We start from the raw sequence: 21,242 nt of genomic DNA on the forward strand, positions 1-21,242 counted from the left end.
GGACACCTTTTAAATATTATGCACTAAAAAGGCTTTGGAAAACAGTACGGAAACTTATATTATGTACGCAATATATTTTTAAACTAAAAGGTTAAAATTTGGCATGTGCAAGGGGAGGGCAAGAATTTTGGGCAAGCTGAGGGGGGAAGTAATTTTTAGCAGGCTGAGATTGTAGGGGAAGCATTGTTTGGCATGCCATGCCATTTGGAAATTTTACCGGGGGGCAGCTCATAATTATTGCACAGCCACTAGTGTGTTGGTGTTATAGACCAGACTGGAATTTCTGTTTTGGTCTATGCACTAATGTACGTGCCTTTTCACAGCATTGCGGGTTTGAGGCTCGGCAGGAGTGACTTGAATATATCACGGATACTTCAATGAATTTACGCCTGATGGATGGGCGCTTTGTGACAGTATGCATTAGATGTACATCATTCAATGTACATGTACATATAAAACATGTATGTATATTTTTGATGCATTTCATCTTTCTTAATGTTTATTCATAGACTTGAATTTTCAACATGGCGGACAAAACAGACAAGAAATTGATGATTGTGGATTGTGATACCGGTGTGGATGATGCCCATGCTATCCTGATGGCGGTATCACATCCTGGGACTCATCTCTTAGCTATAACATGTGTACAAGGCAATGTTGGTGTGGATCAAGTATGTTGTAATGTGGGTAGGACATTGGATGCATGTAAGCAAGATGGGGTGAGTACCAGGGGGACGAAAGGGGTGGGGGGGGGGGCTCAACATCCTAATGGCATTTTCTCATCCGGGATTAATCTCGTAGCTATAACATGTGTATAAGGCAATGTTGGTGTGGATCTAGTATGTTGTAATGTGGCTAGAACACTGGAGGCATGAAAGCAAGATGGGGTAAGTATCAAAGAGATGAAAGGGGGTGGGTCAACATCTTGATGGCAGTATCTAATCCTGGGACTCATAACCAGGGACAAGTTCCGTGCAATCTCCGCGCAATTGGCTATTTTTTTCCTATGGGCAGGGATACATGATTTGCACTGAAAAAAAGTTCAGCGCTTTTAATGATACGGCGTCAAATCGCTTGTCCCTGCTCATAACATGTGTACAAGGCAATGTTGGTGTGGATCAAGTATGTTGTAATGTGGCTAGAACATTAGAGGTGTGTAAGCAAGATGGGGTAAGTACCAGAGGGAGGAGGGAGGGGGGGGAAACCACTTGATGGTAGTATCATATCCTGTGATTCATTTTCTTGCTATAACATGTGTATAACTATTTAATGTTGGTGACTGTGGATCAAGCATGGGGGGAGGAGGAATCAACATCTTCTTGGCAGTGTCTCATACTGGCTGTCTCAGCATATTGCTGTTGAATAGAATGCACAATTTTGTCTCAAAATGACTTTCTTGGTATAATTTAGTGATGTAAATTGTACAGTCATTTGTCTTTTATGTTTACAGTTTGTGGAGCCGGTTCCAATCTACAAAGGTGCCAGTCATTCCATTCTCAACCACCCAGTAACTAACCATAACTTCCATGGAAAAGATGGTCTGGGAGATTCTCCTTGCGAGAACACTATTGAATACAAGGTAGGAAGACACAGACACCCCTACTCACGCAGGTATACTTGTGTGTCTGTGAGACTTGTGTGACTTTTCTTGTGTGTCTTTTTGACCAGACGGACACGTGACGGACGCCTGACGGACCTCTTGTGTGTCTTTTTTTTCCATCTTGTGTGTCTTTGTTGTTGTCACTGGTTGTTGCTTGTGTACCCTTTTCAATACCTTCAAAAATGACATCTACACCCCCTCTATACCCCCCTGCAAGATCTTTAGCCTAGACACACAAGAAAAAATCGACACACAAGATAGTTTTGTACTAAAAAAAAGGCACACAAGCATAGCCTCGTTCAGACAGACACACAGACACTCATACAAACACATATACAGCTCGTGTTCCTTATGACTTTCATTTGATTCTTGTAAAATGTGTGATATGGGCATCTATGAAGAAGAAATCACAGAAACTGAACTTCCCATGTAGATCCCATAAACTGAACTTCCCAGTACTAAAAACTAAAATAGTCATGATGTAATGCATCTTTACATTGATCTGTGGTTTATGATCCTTATGATTTTGAGAAAGAAAAAAGGGGTTGCTGCCCAGGACCATGGGGTCAATTTCTCCACTAACATGCATTCTCTTTCTAATGGACACAGATCTTCTCTGTGTATTTTAATTTTAAATAACTTCCATGATGTGTGATTTGATTGTATGAACAGTAGTTGATCAAGAGCAGGGGGCTGGTGGTTATTATCTTTGTACCAGAGATGATCTTTGTTGTGTGTCTTCCCCCCCCCCCACCAGTCCCAAGCATAGGGAATAAATTTCTTTCTTCCTTTTCTTCCTTCTCTCTAGGTAGAAGATGAAGTGGCAGCCGTGGCCTTAGTGAGACTAGCCAGACAGCACCCTCATCAGATCACACTAGTAGCTACTGGTCCGCTTACCAATCTAGCCCTGGCAGCGAGACTTGATCATGAATTCCCTCAACTGCTGGAGAGTGTAGTTATAATGGGTGGTAATATATATGGTGAGTAGACTTCCTAATTTGCATATTGTAGATCTGGGGTCCATTACACTAGTAGCTACTGGTCCTCTTACCAATCTAGCCCTGGCAGCGAGACTTGATCATGAATTCCCTCAACTGCTGGAGAGTGTAGTTATAATGGGTGGTAATATATATGGTGAGTAGACTTCCTAATTTGCATATTGTAGATCTGGGGTCCATTTCACTAAACTTTATGAAGCTTCGTAAGTAAGACGAGTCGTAAGTTACATTTCACTAAACTTACTTACGAACAGTACCCTTCATAATTAAGTAATAGGGATTTACTACAGGGACTCTTTGTAAAATTACGTCTAGTATTGGGTATTCGTAACTTAACGAATGCTGCATTGAGTTACAAAGGGTTAAAAGTTGAGTGAAATGGACCCAACTTTTATCCCTGTACATAGTAAATCACTATTACTTACGAAGGGTAGGCTCTACCATTCGTAAGGAAGATTAGTGAAATGAAACTTACAATACATTGTAAGTTATGATTGATTTTGAGGCTTGAGAAACTTCGTAAAGTTGAGTGAAATGGACCCCTGGAGTCCATCAAAGCTGAAGTATGACTTGCAGGTGTTTCCCCATCCCAGAGCTATTGGAGCTGATTGGTGAGTTAGCGTATACAGTAGCGTATACATACAGCCATTTTTAAACGAGCACACGTTCCCCGGGTATCAAAAAAGGAGAAGAGAATTGGAGAAAAAGAGAAGAGAAACACCTGTCCGCATGTGATTTTGCCGGAATTAATCTCACTTGACCATTTCAGTTTTTAAAAAAAGCAAAAAGTATATTGGATTTAATGTCATGATTACGGCATTAATTCAAAAATTACTTTGTTGTCCTACAAACACAACAAATTTGGCTGATTTCATTTGGTTGGAATATGTATAACCAACACAAATAAATGTCAAAAAAAGTTTTTTTAAATTTCATTTTACAAGATTGTGCATTATATGGCTTTAAGGGTATACGATGTATTGTTGGTCGAAGCAGCAAAAAAAATGTAATTCACAACATCTTGCGAATGGTAGTGAGCTTTAGCAAAAATTGCATTGCTCAATTCATAGCGAGCGTGTAGAAGAATTCAAATATCACAGATAACTTTTGTAGGTCCTGTGGTTCTTGAGTAATGTTGTAAAGAGAGCTGAAACAACAACACTTTTGTAAAACGTACATAACTCATTATAGAAAAAATATTAAATTCGTGTACATTGTGGAACATTCAACTACGCTTGTTACTCCGCGACTAATCATACTAACTACACGCGCATAAAACGCTACTCTAGCGAGGCTATCTGCGTACAACTGCTTTACTACGCACAGCCACGCAAAGAGTATGTTCCACGATGTACACGAATTTGATAATTTTTCTATAACAACAATTTTCAAAGTTTTCAAAGTATATAATTTGTAGAATGAACTTCTGCAAAACACCAAAGTGTTATTTTTCAATAATATATTAATTCAGATAATGAATTTTTTTGGCTGCTTCGACCAACAATACCTCGTATACCCTTAACATAGACAGTAAGGAAATGTCAGTTTATACTTATCTAAAAAAAAAAAAAAAAAAGGTTTGTCTCAAAGCTCACGAGAAATTTAAAACAAATGCAAAATGCGATTTTTTTTTTTTTTTTTAAATTTTTTATTCCCGACTTTTTCATGATATTTTGAGAAAAAGTCTGATTTATGAATTTTTTCTGGAAAAAACTATAAAATTTTTTTTTTTTTGAAATAAAAAAAAAAAATTCGCATTTCTTTTTTGTCAAATCGTGCGATTTTACAAAAGCAGCATAAAGCTTTGAGACGAACTTTTTTTTTTTTTTTTGGCCTAATCCAAAATTGGAACTAAAGAGGGCACTGTATAACATTCAATACAAATATTCAGGGGGATCGTATGCGATATCACCATTTATTACTTCACCATTGGATAAACACGTAATCATGAAATCTTCACAAACAATTCTAAATATGTTATATGTTGTCTATTTAAGGGCTGGGGTATGAGCGTTTGGACAGTATTTATTTTGGGACATTAGAGCACATCAGACATATCGAATTGCATTCTGAATACGAAGAATGTCATTCTGATATCAAATAATTTTGATTTTTGAAATTAGCAATTTAATACACATTTTATGGCAAATCATTAAAATTGATATTTTGATATTTAACAGTACTTGAAGTAAACTTTATAAATCTGATGATTTATACTTAAAGTGTATGTAGGTGGGATGAAAAGCCGACGATCAATTGAAAATTTTGACCTTTAAAGTGTTGAAGATATGGATTTTTTTCCCAAAACACCAAAAAAAATTAGGTCTTTTTGGGACACAAATCCATCTCTTCCATATCAAAGGTCAAACTCTTCAATTCCCCGTCCGCCTTTCCTCCCTGCTACCTACACTTTAAGAATATATCATTAGATTTATATAATTTACTTCGAGGACTGTTATATATCAAAAATTTGAAAAATATCAATTTTTTATAATTTGTCATAAAATTTGTATTATATTGTGATTTTCAAAAAATGAAAATTATTTGATATCAGAAAGACATGCTTCGTATTCAGAATGCAATTTGATAGGTCTGAGGTGCTCTCATGTCCCACAAAAAATACTGTCGAAACACAATAAACGCTCATTTTAGATCCCTTAAGCAAAATTGTTATTCTAAAACCATTAAGGTACGACAGAATACCCCACTGTAAGAATTTTAGAATGTTGTTTTTCAATTTGTAACTGCTGACTGGACATGTCTAATTTGAATGGGCTGTCAGCCTTGTAGTTTCGTCCGCCTCATACGTCACATGTCACCGCCTGCAAATATTCTAGTACACTTAGTACAGCAACTTGTTTTTGTTCTGACATGCTTCCATGACCTTGAAACCTAGTTCAAATAAGTTCAATTACTACCTTTTATTGTAATTATTAAAATCAATTGAACCTGAAAACTATGCTATGGGTGCAGTCAGCACACACTATGGACCACAATGGCCTCATTCCAATTGCATAGTTCAATAACCTCAATTAAACAATCATAGTGCAAAATTTGACCTCAAGTTGCAGAGTATGAGTTTTTGTACCCAAATTTTCAGAGGTCATTCAATGAATATACAAATGTATTGGGGTTAAAGAACTGTGCCCTGATATATGAGCATGTTGTGGATCCTAGTGACACAGTCCTGTTGACTTGTTCAAATATATAGTGCATCATCAGCAGTCAAGCATCAATAAAGTGGGACTGAATGGTGCACTATGGTGACTGGTATACTTTCAATGTAAATAAAATAATTTCAGGAAAGCTATTTTTGACATCAAGCTGCTTAGATCAAATTGGTTCATATTTGATAAGATTAATTGAAATTATTACAAGTAAAAGGGTTTTCGTTATGGTTTTAAGCGACAATAGATCAATTTAAAAGGAATTTTGGGATTTTGTTAGGAGAGGAATTTGCCATCCTAGTGTGACATAAATATCGATCTTGCCAGATCAAATTGTTCTATCTGTGTTCGGAACCATGATCAAAATGATCACAACATAAAGTCATTGGGTTAATTGCCAACAGTAACCAAGATATGACGTATTCACTACGACGGCGAATGAATCAGATGACTGCAGTGATTATAAACAGGCACTAGAGACTCATTTATCAATATGATTAACAGTATTAAATAAAGAGCTTTGTTGCAAAACCCTTTACATCCATTTTGAGAATACATAAAAAAATCATCAAAAAAATCACTGATATAAGGGGGTTTTCAACAAAAGCAGTTTTTGGTGGGATGCTCATCCTACCCAAGCTCTTCATATGATCTCTTCACTATTCAATAGCCTTCTTGCCCTTAAATAGCAAGAACCAATCAGAGGAAATATTAGAAAAATGCCTGGAGTGTATTGATTGTGTTTAATTTGATGGGCGATCACTGCTTGTACTAGTGCAATGCTTTCAGACATGTTCAAGCATTAATTTTAAAAAACTTCAAGGTTTCTATGCTATTAAAATTAGGTACACTTACCGGAGCGTTTTCACTGGCTGAGCCAGCGTCTTCAGCGGATCTTATGGCTCTGAAGATTGTTGTTGCTACTATAGAAAAATTATTTAATTCGTATACATCGTGGAACATTCAACTACGCTTGTTACTCGCGACTAATCATGCTAATACACGGCGCATAACGCTTCTCTCTGGCGTCCATATTAGCGAGGTCATCTGCATACAACAGCTTACTACGCACAGCCACGCAAAGTGTATGTTCCAAGATGTACACAAATTTAATAATTTTTCTATAGTGTAGTTGAGATACCGTCAATGACAGCAATGATCAGGGCTCCGCCAAATAGCGGCTTGCGCATGCCACATGTGCGCGCCGTGGCTTCCTGAGTGGTATGCTGTGGCGCCGTTTAGATTTTAAAAAATTTAAACAATTCGATTCCCATGTTATCCTTGTAAAGACAGGCTAAAATAGTACAAAATGTTGCACCAAATGGCGTCATTTGCACCTCAAATTTTAAAAATCGGTAGCTTCACAGGGGGACCCCCCCCCCCTCTGACTCCCCCGGCGACTTCGCAGCCATTGAGTGGCGCTTTGCAGTTTTTTTTAATTTCATGTGGCGCTTCAACAAATCTATTTGAGGAAGCCTGGTGTAGATGACGTCCAACAAGAAGGTGTTGTGGTGACCCCTTCATTCCGGGGGATCATTAGGTTGTTTGAGTACGGTAACTCTGATTTGGGAGTTTCTGCAGCGGGCGAAGGTACTTCGAAATCGGACTCTACCAAACTCAAATTTTAGTAGCGTTCAAGTTTATTCTTTAGAGAGAAATTTACATTTTGCCTCTATGTATAGTTCAATAGTAATATACATCATTATACATTTTCCAATTATTTTACACTCAATCACAACACAGGAATATGTACAATAGCAACAGTTTAATTTAACTCTATTTATTTTTCAAATGATTTCACTAGAGTAACATCAAACTACAAATACCTTTTGATTTTTTTTATCTATTATTATTTTTTTTGTCCATAAAGAAAATAAAATAATTAGCATATAATTTACAAATATTTTGATCTTGGATAGAAGACTTACACCTTTTACATTTAACTAAAATTGATCACCAAAACGGACAATAATTTATACATATTTCCATTTTGCATGACAAAATCAAGTGAATTTTTACTCACTACAATATTTCATCCTTTACATTGAAAGACTTCATCAGGTATGACTGATATGGTCATCTGATCCACTTTCCTGGAAAACTGGTTGCCGGTACTTCTTGGTCACTTTTCTCGTCTTTAAAAGCGACCAAGAAGTACCGCAACCAGTTTCAGGAAAGTGGATCAGATGACCATATCAGCCATACCTGATGAAGTCTTCGATCGAAGGACGAAACATTGTACATTACGTTCACTACCTGGAGAGAATTGATCAAAATTGAATTCCCTCCTGAGGTTCAGTATCTGTCAATGAGTTGACCAGATCACAAGGATGTCATTATAGCTAGAGGCAGTATATAACACAAATGGGTCGATGAGTTATATAAAAATGACCTTGTGTGGTATTTGGTTCCCAGGAGGTGAGTTTTGCCTGAGGTAATTTGTGGTTAAATGTTGATCCCTCACTACAAGAGTTACCATTGATTTGGTTGAAAAAGGAGGTGAGACAGGATCAAATCTCTCCAGGTAACAAAACGTAATGAGTGAATAAAAATGCACTTGGTTTTGTCATGCAAAATGGATATACTGTAAAAACTCGATAATTAACATATATGCTTACTATCGAGCACTTTTATAACATGCAAACATGAAGATCCCCATCCACAAAAGTGTAAAGGGTTTTGAGCAAATCATCGATACACTTAGTTATATACGAATAAGTAAACCTGCAAATGTGTGTCTCAACCCCATTAGCTCAGTTGGTAAAGCACCGGACTTTGGTACAATTTCATGTTTTCAAAAGCGCTCAATAGTAAGCACATATGCTAACTATAGAGTTTTTACGGTTTGTATATTTTAAGCTACAAACCTAATGAATAGAGAATAATTTTTTAACAAAATTGTTAAGTTGAAATTCACAGGCGTGATATACTGGGTTAGTCCAGTTTAAACCCATACACCCCCTCTAGAAGACATGATCTGAATTTTCCACACAGGAGTTTGAATTACCTGGAGGGGTTACAGTATTTGAAATCAACACCCTGTGTGGGGTCATGCCTTCCATAGGGCGTGTAATTTGTATGGATTTCATCTTGAACAGCCCAGTGTACTTGTGAGACAAATTTTCTGTACAATCATATAAAACATGTGTTCATTTTTATTTATAATACAAAAAATAAATATGATACATTATAGAAAAATAAAATGTACTTTATTCTACCGACAAAAACTGGAATTAGGCTAAAAAATGCTGTCTCAAAGCACCTACTCATGTGAACGTTCATTTTCCTTAGTGCGTCCATTCAAGTTGAATTGGCAAATTCCCTTGTTTCTTTTTTTTTAATAATTTTTTGCTGTAAAATCATAACTTTCTGAGAAATATTTTCAAGAAAATTTACCTGTTTTGATTATAGGCATAAATCAATTGATTTTTGTACTTTTTTCTTTTTTTTTAAAGCTTAAAAACAGAAGAAACAAAACACATTCTGCATTTGTTTTTGAAGCTACCAAGTACTAAAATTTTTTATTTAAAATAAACTCATATTGACCATAAAAACGAATAAAAACAGTCGGCTCTAAACACGCAATATTCAAAATTCCCACGCCGAAATTGCCTAAGTGCAATGACGTAATGGTTATTTGTGTTCAATTGTTGTCAGCCTTCATTGTATTACTGGGACATCATTGGACTCGGCGCCGGGAATTTTGAATATCGCGTGTTGAGAAACGGATATTTTTATTAGTTTTTATGGTCACTATGAGTTATTATTTTCTAACATATAAGTTTAAGTTATAAATTAAAGTCTAACTTTAATAGGTGTGCTATAACTTCAGTTTAAGGCATCTAGCCAAAACAATGCACCTTTTTCTTTTGGTCATTTTTTCCCCGCATGTAGAGAGGTCTGGTATTTCATGGTTTTCTAAGCAGTGCTCATTCTCAGAAATTGAATTTCGTATAGCTCATCAGTAGGAGCAAAAAAGGATTTAGATCACTGCAGTTGACCCACTATATAAGTTTTGATGGATTTTGACAACTTGAGAACAATTTTTTAAACTAACATGTCATTGAACAAGTCTACCCCTCTCGGATACCATACCACTTTATACATGACACGATGAATTCAGAGTGTATATGAGGCCTTCAGATTGGTAGCTTGCCCGGGGTAGCTTGTTATGTGAATCTGATTGGATTGTAAAGTAGTTTTATGAGAATATAAAATACCAATATACAGCGTAATTTATACAGAGGCAACGTTTAAATATGCAGTATTCACGTCGTATTTGATTCGAATTCGGCACATAAAGTTGATTATCGTGTCCCAGTACGGTGCCCTTTCCATGCTTTCTACCGCAAATTTTCCTTAAATAATCTAGATAAGGTTTACAATTTTCAGTGGAGAAAACTCACAAATCTACTACAGTAGTAATAAATAATGCATGAGGAATCTATTAAGTCCTGAAAATCAGTAGGAGCAAAAAAGGATTTAGATGACTGCAGTTGAACGGCCGTACAGTTCTTTTTCATATTGAATCAGTTGCTTCCAGAATGCGTAGAAAGGTTTAATTATCTGCCGTTGACCGGAAACCATTCCAAATGCTTCACATAGCTTCATGTGTTGATACTTTATCAAGTAAGCAATCACCAGAGTGGGGCCTCTACTGCGACCCTTCAAACTGTGCACCAGAACACGCCCTCCTCTGCGCTGCTCAGCATGTATCAGCTCTGCTATTTCGTCAAAATATTGGATGATATTTGGCCCAGATGATGTGGGGTCATTGGGGACAGGCACACGCTTAAAATCACAGTAGCCATGGTAGCGGGTACTTGGAGGCTCAATTTCATGTGATTCGGATGCGCATATTACTAAAGTTATGTCAAGACGCTGCACGATTTCTACGGTCAAACCGGTCTTATTGGTCAAGAATAGGAAGGGGGTAATCCGGGTAACACGGCAGTAGGCCGGATCACGAAGGAAATCCGGTTCCCTGGGATCACAGTGTGCGTCTCCTCTGCGTGATTTTCTATATTCTCTGTGGTCACTACCATATCCTCCATAGTCGCTTCCACATCCTCCGTGTTCGCTTCCATATTCTCTATCTCTGTGGTCCCTTCCGTATCCTCCGTGGTCCTTTCCGTATCCTCCGTGGTCCTTTCCGTATCCTCCGTGGTCGCTTCCGTATCCATGGTGGCTGAATGAAGGATATCCCCCATATCGATCCCCAAACACACCTCCATGGGGGTTTGTGTATGAACCGCTATATGGCCCTCCAAAAGGTGTTGCTCCAAAGCTGAAGTCTCCAGCTAGAGGAAGTGGTCCTCCAGTGGGTGGTTGACCAAATCCTCCACCACTGGGTGGAAATGCTCCACCACTGGGTGGAAATCCTCCACTAATGGGTGGAAATCCTCCACCAGTGGGTGGAAATCCTCCACCAATGTGTGGTTGCCCAAAGCCTCCACCATAGATTGATGGTGCACCTCTTAAAGTCCCTTGTACTGATGCACCTGCGAAAGACCCTGCAAATGCTGCTTGTTCAAAGGACCCAGTCAATGGTGGCCCTCTGAGGGTCCCAGGCAAAGATGCCCCTCCAAAGGACCCAGGCGGCCCTCTGAGGGTTCCAGGCAAAGAGCCTCCATAAGGAGTCAAAGCCATGTTAATCCTGTAGATCTGTGAAAAGAAAAAATTAAAAATGATTGGAATTAAATAAGTAGTTTTTAGGTTATCCAAAGGAGGGACCTTTATGGCAACAAGAGTACTTGACTTTAGTGCATGAGGTCCTGGGTTTAAATCCAGGCGGCGGATGTTTGCTGGGCTATTGACTTGACTATGAAATTAATTGGCAACCTCTGTAGATTGAATTCAGACTTCCATTTTCCCCATGGTTCATTTAGAATTGTGTAAATGAATCATGAAAGTACTCCATCCTTCGGAGGGGACGTTAATCAGTTGGTCCTTTGTACAGAGAGCTAGTCTGTTACATGTATCTCGCAGTTTGAAAAAGAGTAGGGTGTTAACCCCTGACTGTTCCCAACCTGTCCCGGTGTTCAAATGGACCCCAATGAAAATAAGCTTCAATAGATCAGGCTTTCTTGGGTTATCCAGGGTTGTCAAAACCCAAACAAATCAAATTGTAACAAATAATCATGTGTCAACAATGTTAAAATTAATCTCATATGAACAGTCCAAATCCTATTGCAACCAAACTTGAGAGTGCACACCAGTAAATATCAGTAGAAAAAATCAGTGTTTCAAAAAGTGCCATGGAACTTAAAAGTATAATACATTAGAAAAGGCTTAAAACCTTGAATCATATTTAATCCTCAGTTAGGCATGGAAATTAGATTGTCTGTGAAAAATGAGCAGGGTCCGACTTTTTATATGAAGATTTGACTTTCAAAATGTGTTACATTTCAGAAACACCATTTTCAAGCTGGTGAAAGCTGTATGGCATATAGGGTGATCTAATCGGCAATTTCATGCGAAAAGTCACTGGACTCCCTGTATGTTTTCTCTGCACTGGCTGTCTTTATCTGACCTTCAACTTGCAGAAAGTGTAAGTTTTAAAGAGCTGAGTCGCTCTCATGTCAAGAAAATGACATTTTCCTGGACCCTGTTTGTACAGAATGTACAAGTACCCCCCTGGCAGGGTTCGAATTCAGTCAATTTTTTTGAATCGCAGTTTGTGCTATGCAAAACCCATGTTTGCATAGCAGTATAGCACTTTTAGCTATGCATTTTGGAAAAGTGCATCGCGAAATTGCATCGCATTTTGCGATGCGATACCGTCGAATTCGATCGCTGCCCCCTGGAAATAGGATGACCTTCAATGATTTTGCAGAAAATGATTTTCAATGATTTAGCAAGCTTTAAAGCCATGTGTGATTTGCTTCACACCAACACTCAATTTTTCTAGAATTTCTACATTTTGTATGATTGTAATAATACCCAATGGTGTACTAAAATACCATGTGAAAGAGTAAGCATGAAGTGCTTGAATTACAGTAAGATTTAAGTTTTTATAATAAACCTGGAGCTCTCCAGTTAAAGCCATGCCCTCAATATTTTTCAAAATTCTGTTTTAGACAATTGCAATGTACAATTAACATACCCTGCAAAAATCAAGACTTTTTAGGTGCTGTAGTTTTGTCAAAATTTGTTCCTGATACAGTGCGGGACGGTTACACATACATCAAAGTCCCGTACCATACCACAACCGACGGGTCAGTGACAGGCATTGGCTACATCTGTGCTGGTAGTAAATTCCAATTTTCTTTGATTTACCTCAGTTGTTCGGCTCAAAATTAAAATGGGACATATATCTGACAGTAAAAGCTAGCATTTTATGGTAAAGAAATACTAATCTATTTTTATGGAAATGTTACAATAATGGCTTGAATTTTATTCCAAGTTCACCGCCTGAGTGATGGCTGGCATGTCTCTTACATGTGTATCATTGAATCAGTATTCCATATAAACTGTGTGTATATCGCTATTTGTCTTTAGTTATCTATCTTATTTAAATATCCCAGCTGTGTGAAGCTCCCCTCAATAATGACCAGTGAGTTAACACATTGACAACAATTAGTTTGGTTCAAACTTAAAAGGAGACAATGTGATCAGTGATGAAAAACTAACATTTTTTGGAAAACAAATAAGAATCTACTCTCTATGCAAATTGTACATTATTACTATGGGGGCTGAATTAGCTGCCCCATGAGCATAGCATAGTTGTCATAAGTTAATCTTTATAAATGTATTTAAAAATAATAAGAAAAATACTCACTTGAATTACGGATATCACAAGATAAAACAATGGCAAATAAAGCAGTCACACAGGGAAGATATCGGCGTGTGTTTGTACCAGATATAGCTAGCCCTATTCAGATCACCTTCTGTTATGTACTATGTAGGAACGTGCAAAAAGATTGGTGTCAGAAAATATATCAAACACTTCCCACAATGCATTTCTTCCATTTCAGTTTTCTGTACTGTTATGCTCTGTAGTGCAACATGGGTCGATAGTGACAAAAAGTACCTCAATGAACAGAGCACATGCAGATCTTGCAAAATATGTTAATGTCGACATGTGTTTAGCCAGTCTATTCTCAACATGAAAACAAAGGAAACTGCCAAGTAATATTAGAGCAGGCCTTCTCAACTAGTTTATTTGAAGCGCCAACTGGAAAATTTCTGTGATCATGAAGTGCCAAAATGTTAAGGGCGCCTGAGGACTTTGTGAGTTAGAGTGGGCGCATAAGCGGAGTGCAGTGCAGTGATGAAGCTTTATCGGGGGTACATGGGACAGCGCCTCCGGAAACTCATGGATTTTAAGGTTTTTTAAAGGCCCAGATCGAGTATTTTCACCTATTTTTTGTTCAAGATTTATGTGAAAAAATATTAAAATTACCGTGCGCCACTTCGTGCGCCACTTCGACTGACTCGCAAGCGCCACAAGTTGCGCGCGCGCGCCGCCAGTTGAGAAGGCCTGTATTAGAGTGTCCAATGCTATAATAAGGTAATGCATCATGTTGCAAAGGATTCTGGGAAGAGTACAGAATTAACTACAAAATGAGCCTACCTGAGGGTGGATAGCTTGCTGCAGGTGTATTGAGATTAATCAGTGATCCACAGAAACTTTGTTTTCTGACACGTTCTGGGCCAATGAATCAGCTGACAGTTCAATGTTAGCAGTTTGGGAGTAGAAAAGTCTACCCGTGAAGCTAAAGCATGGAATTGGACTGGATCACAGATATGGCTGGGACTCGCTCCCGGCACTCTGCTTGTTTTGGTTTTCAGGGGAATGGGGCGCTGGGGGCAAGATCTCTGACTGGGGGAATATCCCATCCCCCTATTTATTTATTTAATAATAATAATTTTATTTATTTATTTATTTATTTATTTATTTATTTATTTATTTATTTATTTATTTATTTATTTATTTATTTATTTATTTATTTATTTATTTATTTATTTATTTATTTATTTATTTATTTATTTATTTATTTATAGTGATAATAATAAGAAATTATAATGAAACCATCACTAGTTTCAATAATGTGGTAATTTCACTAATAATAATATATTTATTTATTTATTTATTTATTTATTTATTTATTGTTGAAAATAATGGTTTAATTTGCACAGGATAATTTGGCAAATTACAAATTGTGCTGGTTATAAAAGATCTGAATGAAAGAAATTTATTAGCAGAAATTTTTTTAGAAACATTGCATGATGGGAATGATTAATTTGCTGCTGTGGAATGCCATCAAGCACAATACTGTCTGCAGGTTTAAATTTGAGGTGTATTTTGAAAATGATATGTTCAATTTTTGAGTTTTAGTATATCACATCTTTGGGACTCGGTGGTGGGAAATTTCAGCTTTTAAGCTGATTTCAGCTTTTTTTATTGCTAACATTTACGCGTTTTCTTTTATTTTCAGCCCATGGACGTTTTTACCCTGCTTTTACACTGTTTTTCAGCTTTTTTAGTAATTCTCAGCTTTTTTGGTCTGAGGCCTCTCACACCCCTGGGGACTGTAAATATGAATATTGATGGGTTTCTCAATAAACTCAATAAAATTTCTGCCTAGTGAAATATGCAAAAAAATAAATGTTGAATAAAAAAAATGAAAATTTGACCTTTTTTTGGTGACAAGAAACTTGCATTGCATGCATGACTCAATGGCATATAATTCTGTTATGGAGATTGACAAAGCCTTTTATTTGGTGTGCAGTACCATGAACATTTCTAGGTAGACTAGAAGTTTTAGTCCATTGCTGCAAACTTGTTATGCATACTAAAAAATAATTGTAGTAAGGTCAAATCTTTGTCCAGTATTGATATTTATTAACTTAGCAGGCTAAATAAGAACTGTTACTTCTGATTTTGATGATTAAAAAACACCTCAAGTGGTTACTAATTTCTGTGTAAGATTTCTTTCTTTGTGATCTAGGTATATTTTGTTACAACTTACCACCTAATGCCCATATACTTTGTTTCCCCTTTTAACACCAGAAAATATACCACAGCCATATGTGTCCAGCCAAAAGGAGACACTTTTGGGCAGGTTATCAATTTTGAGGTTTTTATATATCTTAAATATAGAGATTTTTTGCTCCACAACACCATTTCCCCAATGAAATCGGACATTTCTAAGCGAAGATATTGAGTTCGTAAGTTATGGTATTATAAAATTGGAAATTGAGATATCGGCCTTAAAAATATTATTGACAATGTTGAGAGTAGGAATTACCTTGAAAAATGTCTCAAAAAATACAAGATGCCAGTTATATTCTGATCTGAAACTATCAGACAATATTTTAAACATTAATAACATCACAAATTCACAACAAACCCATATTGTGAAAAAATCACCCCCGTGCAGATATTTGGCTATTTCTCCATTTACGATCCTGCCCAAAAGTGTCTCCTTTTGATATGGGACGTTACATATGGTAAAATATATACAACTATAATTACTTAAATTACACCTCAAATTATGATCAAGGGTTGTGACCATATAACATTATATAACACCAGTTGTTTCCACAAATTAAAATTCCAGATTTCTGTAAAAGTGTAATCACTGGCAGTAGTTCAAATGAATAAGGTTTCTTGTATATTCCATTTTGTGATACATGGATAACACAGCTTCATATCTGTATAAGACCAGGAAATACATTATGGTAGAATGTTCAGCCAAATGTCATCATGGGAAAATGGCAAATTTGGATGTGTCATAAAAAAGCCACTGCGCCTTAAGTGTTCAGAGTAGTAGAGCAGTTGTCTCCACAAATTAAAATTCCAGGTTTCTCTTAAAAGTATTATGACTGGCAGTAGTTCAAATGAATAAGGTTTTGTGTATATAGCTTCACATTAAAGCTGTGTCTGGAAGACCAGAAGATATGGTAGAATGTTCAGCCAAATATCATCATTGGAAAATGGCAAACTTGAATGTGTCATAAAAAGTCACTGCGCCTAAAATGTTCAGAGGTTTAAAAAAATGATTTGTTGGAATCCCCTGTTGAGATGGTACAAACTATACAGTAAATGTATATATACGGCACGTTGTCCTCCTAACTGAAGGTTGCAGAAAATCGGTGAGCGAAATGTATATATAAGGCATATTGTCCTCCTAACTGAAGGTTGCAGAAAATTGGTGAGCGAAATGTATATATAAGGCACATTCCGGGGGCACGTTGTCCTCATAATTGAAGATTGCAGAAAATTGGTAAGCGAAATGTATACATGTATATAAGGCACGTTCGGGGGGCACGATTGCAGAAAATCGGTGAGCGAGTGAGCGTCGATACGCTGTATAAATCTCAAAAGTAACAACGAATTCCCTTAAAAATTGCATTGTATTGCATCTCATTCTACAGAAAACACCGGTTTACGATGGTTTGCGACCGATTTTTCATGGGAAAAAGAATTCTGAGTAAAACGCTCGGTAGCTCTTGTTTTTATCGGCCAGCTCAGATTGGGTGCCTAAAGTGATGTGTGTAGTTACTAGTACTGCTTTTTCAACTTGTAGAAATGTTGAGTAATGTGTTCCAGAGAGTAAATGGTTTTACAAAACAGCAGAACAGTTTCCAAATATCTCCTTTTCATAGCGAATCAACTGCCTCCAGAATCCAAGGTATGGTTTGATACATGGCCGTTGCCCACATACCAATCCGAAGCCTTCACTCAATGACATGTGCTTGTATTTCATCAGGTACGCAATGGCCAGAGTTGGACCTCGGCTAACTCCATTCAAACTTTGTATCAAAACACGCCCTCCACGTCTATCCACCTTATGGATGATATCCGCAACCTCGTCAAAGTATTGGGTAATGTTAGGACCAGATGGATCCTTTTGCACAGGTATACGCTTGAAATCGCAGGGATGGTAGGGTCGTTGAATTTCGTGGGACTCCATAGCGCATACGATATGTAATCGATGTTGAGACGTTGCAGCGCATGTTCGGACAACCCTCCAGCTCGGTTGGTCAAGAAGAGGTTGTGAGTTATCCGAGTGACGCGGGTAAATTCCGGATTGTACTGGTAGTCGGATCGGTCGTAAGCTTTATCATAGGACTCACGGCTGTTTGGTCGATGGCTATAGTGATGGCGGTCTGCAAAACTATCATCAAAACGACCTGGAAGAGGTTCTTCCGGTAGTCTTCCATAGGGGCTTCTGAAAGGCCCTCCAAATGAACCATCAAAGGGGCTGCCATAAGGGTAGGGAAAGGAGCTGCCTCCAAATGGACCATCAAAGGGACCTACAGGTGGTGCTCCAAAGGCTCCTGCAAATGGACTCACAGAAGGCCCTCCAAATGGACTCGCAGAAGGCCCTCCAAATGGACTCGCAGAAGGCCCTCCAAATGGACTCGCAGAAGGCCCTCCAAATGAAGCTCCAGAAGGCCCTCCAAATGAACCTCCAAGAGGACCTCCAAGTAGATGTCCAGGAGGTCCAAAGGGGTCTCCATACCTAGACAAAGCCATATTGATAGTTCAGAAGAATCTGGAAAAAAAAAATAATATAAAATGTTAAGTGTATTTTACAGGCTTGTTGATTCAGTGATGCAACCAGGAGGCAGGGACGGACTGCTCCCTTAAAAACATTTTCAGGTAAAATTGAAATGGGAAAAAGTGATTTTTCAAATGGTTAAATCAGTCCATTTGGATGGCCGCTCCCCTCTAACCAGCACTAGAATTATCAGTGGCTGGGCACTTGCCCACTCTGAAACCGTACCAAATCTTTATCTACATTTTGTTCATTTGCTTGCTTATTTTTTGTATAAATATAATTATTGTATTTCTGTATTTTGAATCATGGTATTTATAATTTTCTTGTATTTGATGATACCATTATACTTATTTGTAATACTAGTATATTATGTATGCTATTTTTGTAAATATTGTGTATCGTAATATATTTTGTTGCTTTAACATGTATACAATGAGGGCCTGCTTGAAAAGCAGTGCTTGTCACTGAAGCAGTATTACCCTCAATAAAGAAAGAATAAATAATAATAATATATATGGGGTGAAATGATTGTACCATTAAAAAGCTTCTATCTGGACAAACCTATACCTAAAGCCAAGAATTCTCCGCGTTGCGGAAATTCCGAGAAATTCTAAAAAAAAAAAAAAAAAATAAGCAAAAATGACCTAGAAAAAAAAATACAATTGAAGAGAAATAAATAAATACTAAATGAAATGGGTCTTCAAAATTCATCAAAATAAAGTAAAATCCGTCATAAACACAGCCAAAAAAGAAAGTCTCCAGTAGTTCCATCCCCATTTAATCAGATTCTGATGAGTGTATGGCAAAATAATTTATATAATAATTTTCTATACACTCTCCTACAAAGATTGATACCAAATGTGATATCAAAAGTTTAATCATCGTGAGTATAGAAACATTTGTTTGGAAATTCGTGCAATTTTAAAAATGACAAAGGGAATTGTATCACGTAGCAGAGCTAGCGTGAGTGCCAAGAATTACGTCGCCTGAATAGGCCGGCAGGTTAAAGGTTTGCCCATGCATGTCAAAATGCAAATCAAATACCCCGCTCTTTCAATTGTGCGCAGGCAAGTGTACAATGATTCCTGTACGGGCATGCTTCAGGCCACATAATAAGCTGATACCATGCATTGATTTTTGCGTGGTCAATTCCGAATTTGTCATTTTTAAAATTGCACGAATTTCCAAACAACTGCTCCTTTGCTCATGATGATTAAACTTTTGATATCAAATTTGGTATCAATCTTCGCAGGAAAGTATATAGAAAATTATTATATAAATTATTTTGCCATAAACTCATCCGAATCTGATTAAATGGGGATGTAACTACTGGAGACTTTCTTTTTTGGCTGTGTTTAGATGTACCGTACAAGGCCTGTCCTACCTCCCATTGCAGCCATGATACCCAATTCTTGTGAAATTCTCTGAAGACTGCCAGCAAGACTAACACCGGAAGTGACATAACTTCCCGCCAGTCGTCAGCTGTTGGATCATCACAACAACACCAAGCTTTGATAAAGTCAGTTGCTAACTGACGAAACTGTCAGCAAGAAAAACTAGTAAGTTTTCTTCAAATTGGTTTTGACAAAAGAAAAACTCTATTTATTCGTTCATTACCAAACCTGATGAATTTGTTTCAAGATCTGAGAAGTAAATACGGACAGAAAACTGTGACTTTAGTGCGAGATCTAGAAAGAGTAGAACAGAAAATCGCCCGTCATCGTAATCACTTACGGTACTCTCTGAGATGTAAAGAACTTGAACTCTCTCCCCCTAGTCTTATGATAAAATGCCCGATTAATACCAAAAAGGCTCGTGATATTATAGCTAAGGCTCAGTAAAGAACTTCTTCGTGAAAGAATAAGAATCATAAACAATAAACTGTGTAATCTCAATGAAAAGAAAGTTACGATCGAGAATGAATTAAATAGTTCGTTGAACCCTACGGAGCAACGCCATCTATCGACTCATGTAAACAACATCAAAAGTGCTGAATTTGAAAAAAACAAAATGTCGCCATGTAGAGAAATTAAACCGGCTACAGAAAAAACAGAAGCCGAAAAAGGAGCCAGAATTAGATCTGAGCGGTTCACAACTGAAGAGGTGGGTAATAAATCTATCAAAGTACAAACTTACGAAGCCACAATGTAGTGCGTTAAGCAAAGGCCTCAATTATGCCGTTTCCCCGGCCAAGCTCCCTGTCGAAGAGTACATTGTAGCGACAGAGCAAGCGTGTGCCAAGCTTCCGAATTCGGAAGCCACTGTCCTTCGCGCGGAGATCGCTGGCACTCTTAGATCTGCTAAGCCACCGAAATCAAACATAACTAGGGATGAAAGAAAGGCATTAAATGAGTTGCAAAAAGAAAAGACCATTACCATCTTACCCGCGGACAAAGGAAAGGCAACTGTTGTTATGGATACACAAGATTATGAGGATCGTGTGAAGGACATGTTGAGTGATGAGAAAACTTATGAAGTGCTGAAAAAGATCCCACCAGTAAATACAAGAAAGAACTTATGTCCATCCTCACTAGCCTACGTGATAAATCAAAGATCACACAAGCGCAGTACGATCACCTAAGACCCTCGGGGGAAGTTATTCCCAGATTGTACGCTACGCCTAAGGTCCACAAACCGAATAATCCGTTAAGACCTATCGTCGATTATACGGGCAGCTTAGGTTATAACACGTCCAGAGCCCTGGCTGATATCATTAATCCCATTGTAGGCACTACCGAACATCATGTCAAAAATTCGTATGATTTAGCAGAAGAATTATGTGGGGTTATGATCGAAAACAATGAGCAATTCATCTCACATGATGTAGTATCCCTATTTACCAATGTGCCTATAGACGAATGCCTTGACATAATCCGTGACAGACTCGAAAAAGATCTGGATCTGAAAAAACGCACGCTGTTAGAGGTTGAAGATATTATGGTTTTAATGAAGTTTGTTCTGACCA

The 21,242-nt window shown here is 37.6% G+C and overlaps 3 protein-coding genes across 3 annotated transcripts in view; 2 read left to right on the top strand and 1 right to left on the bottom strand.

Annotated features, from left to right (window-relative positions):
- The first annotated feature begins 524 nt into the window (after window positions 1-524).
- On the top strand, window positions 525-2,412 carry LOC140163872 (nucleoside hydrolase-like). Its single transcript, XM_072187186.1, has 3 exons — window positions 525-719; window positions 1,451-1,611; window positions 2,409-2,412. The coding sequence occupies exons 1-3, from the start codon at window positions 525-527 to the stop codon at window positions 2,410-2,412; spliced, it is 360 nt and encodes a 119-aa protein (XP_072043287.1).
- A 165-nt stretch (window positions 2,413-2,577) lies between these two features.
- LOC140163873 (inosine-uridine preferring nucleoside hydrolase-like) overlaps window positions 2,578-21,242 on the top strand; it is a 37,938-nt gene continuing 19,273 nt past the window's right edge. The window contains exon 1 of the mRNA XM_072187187.1: window positions 2,578-2,734. Within this exon, the coding sequence (XP_072043288.1) occupies window positions 2,578-2,734 (157 nt within the window). The remainder of the gene's footprint in view (window positions 2,735-21,242) is intronic.
- Window positions 8,049-13,698, bottom strand: LOC140165168 (uncharacterized). The gene is made up of 2 exons (XM_072188609.1): window positions 13,546-13,698; window positions 8,049-11,429 (listed from the first exon to the last, which is right to left on the bottom strand). Exon 2 carries the CDS (start codon window positions 11,412-11,414, stop codon window positions 10,248-10,250), a length of 1,167 nt encoding a protein of 388 aa, XP_072044710.1. The 5' UTR covers window positions 11,415-11,429; window positions 13,546-13,698; the 3' UTR covers window positions 8,049-10,247.

This window comes from Amphiura filiformis, chromosome 11 (genome assembly GCF_039555335.1).
Source record: "Amphiura filiformis chromosome 11, Afil_fr2py, whole genome shotgun sequence".
Taxonomy (NCBI): domain Eukaryota; kingdom Metazoa; phylum Echinodermata; class Ophiuroidea; order Amphilepidida; family Amphiuridae; genus Amphiura; species Amphiura filiformis.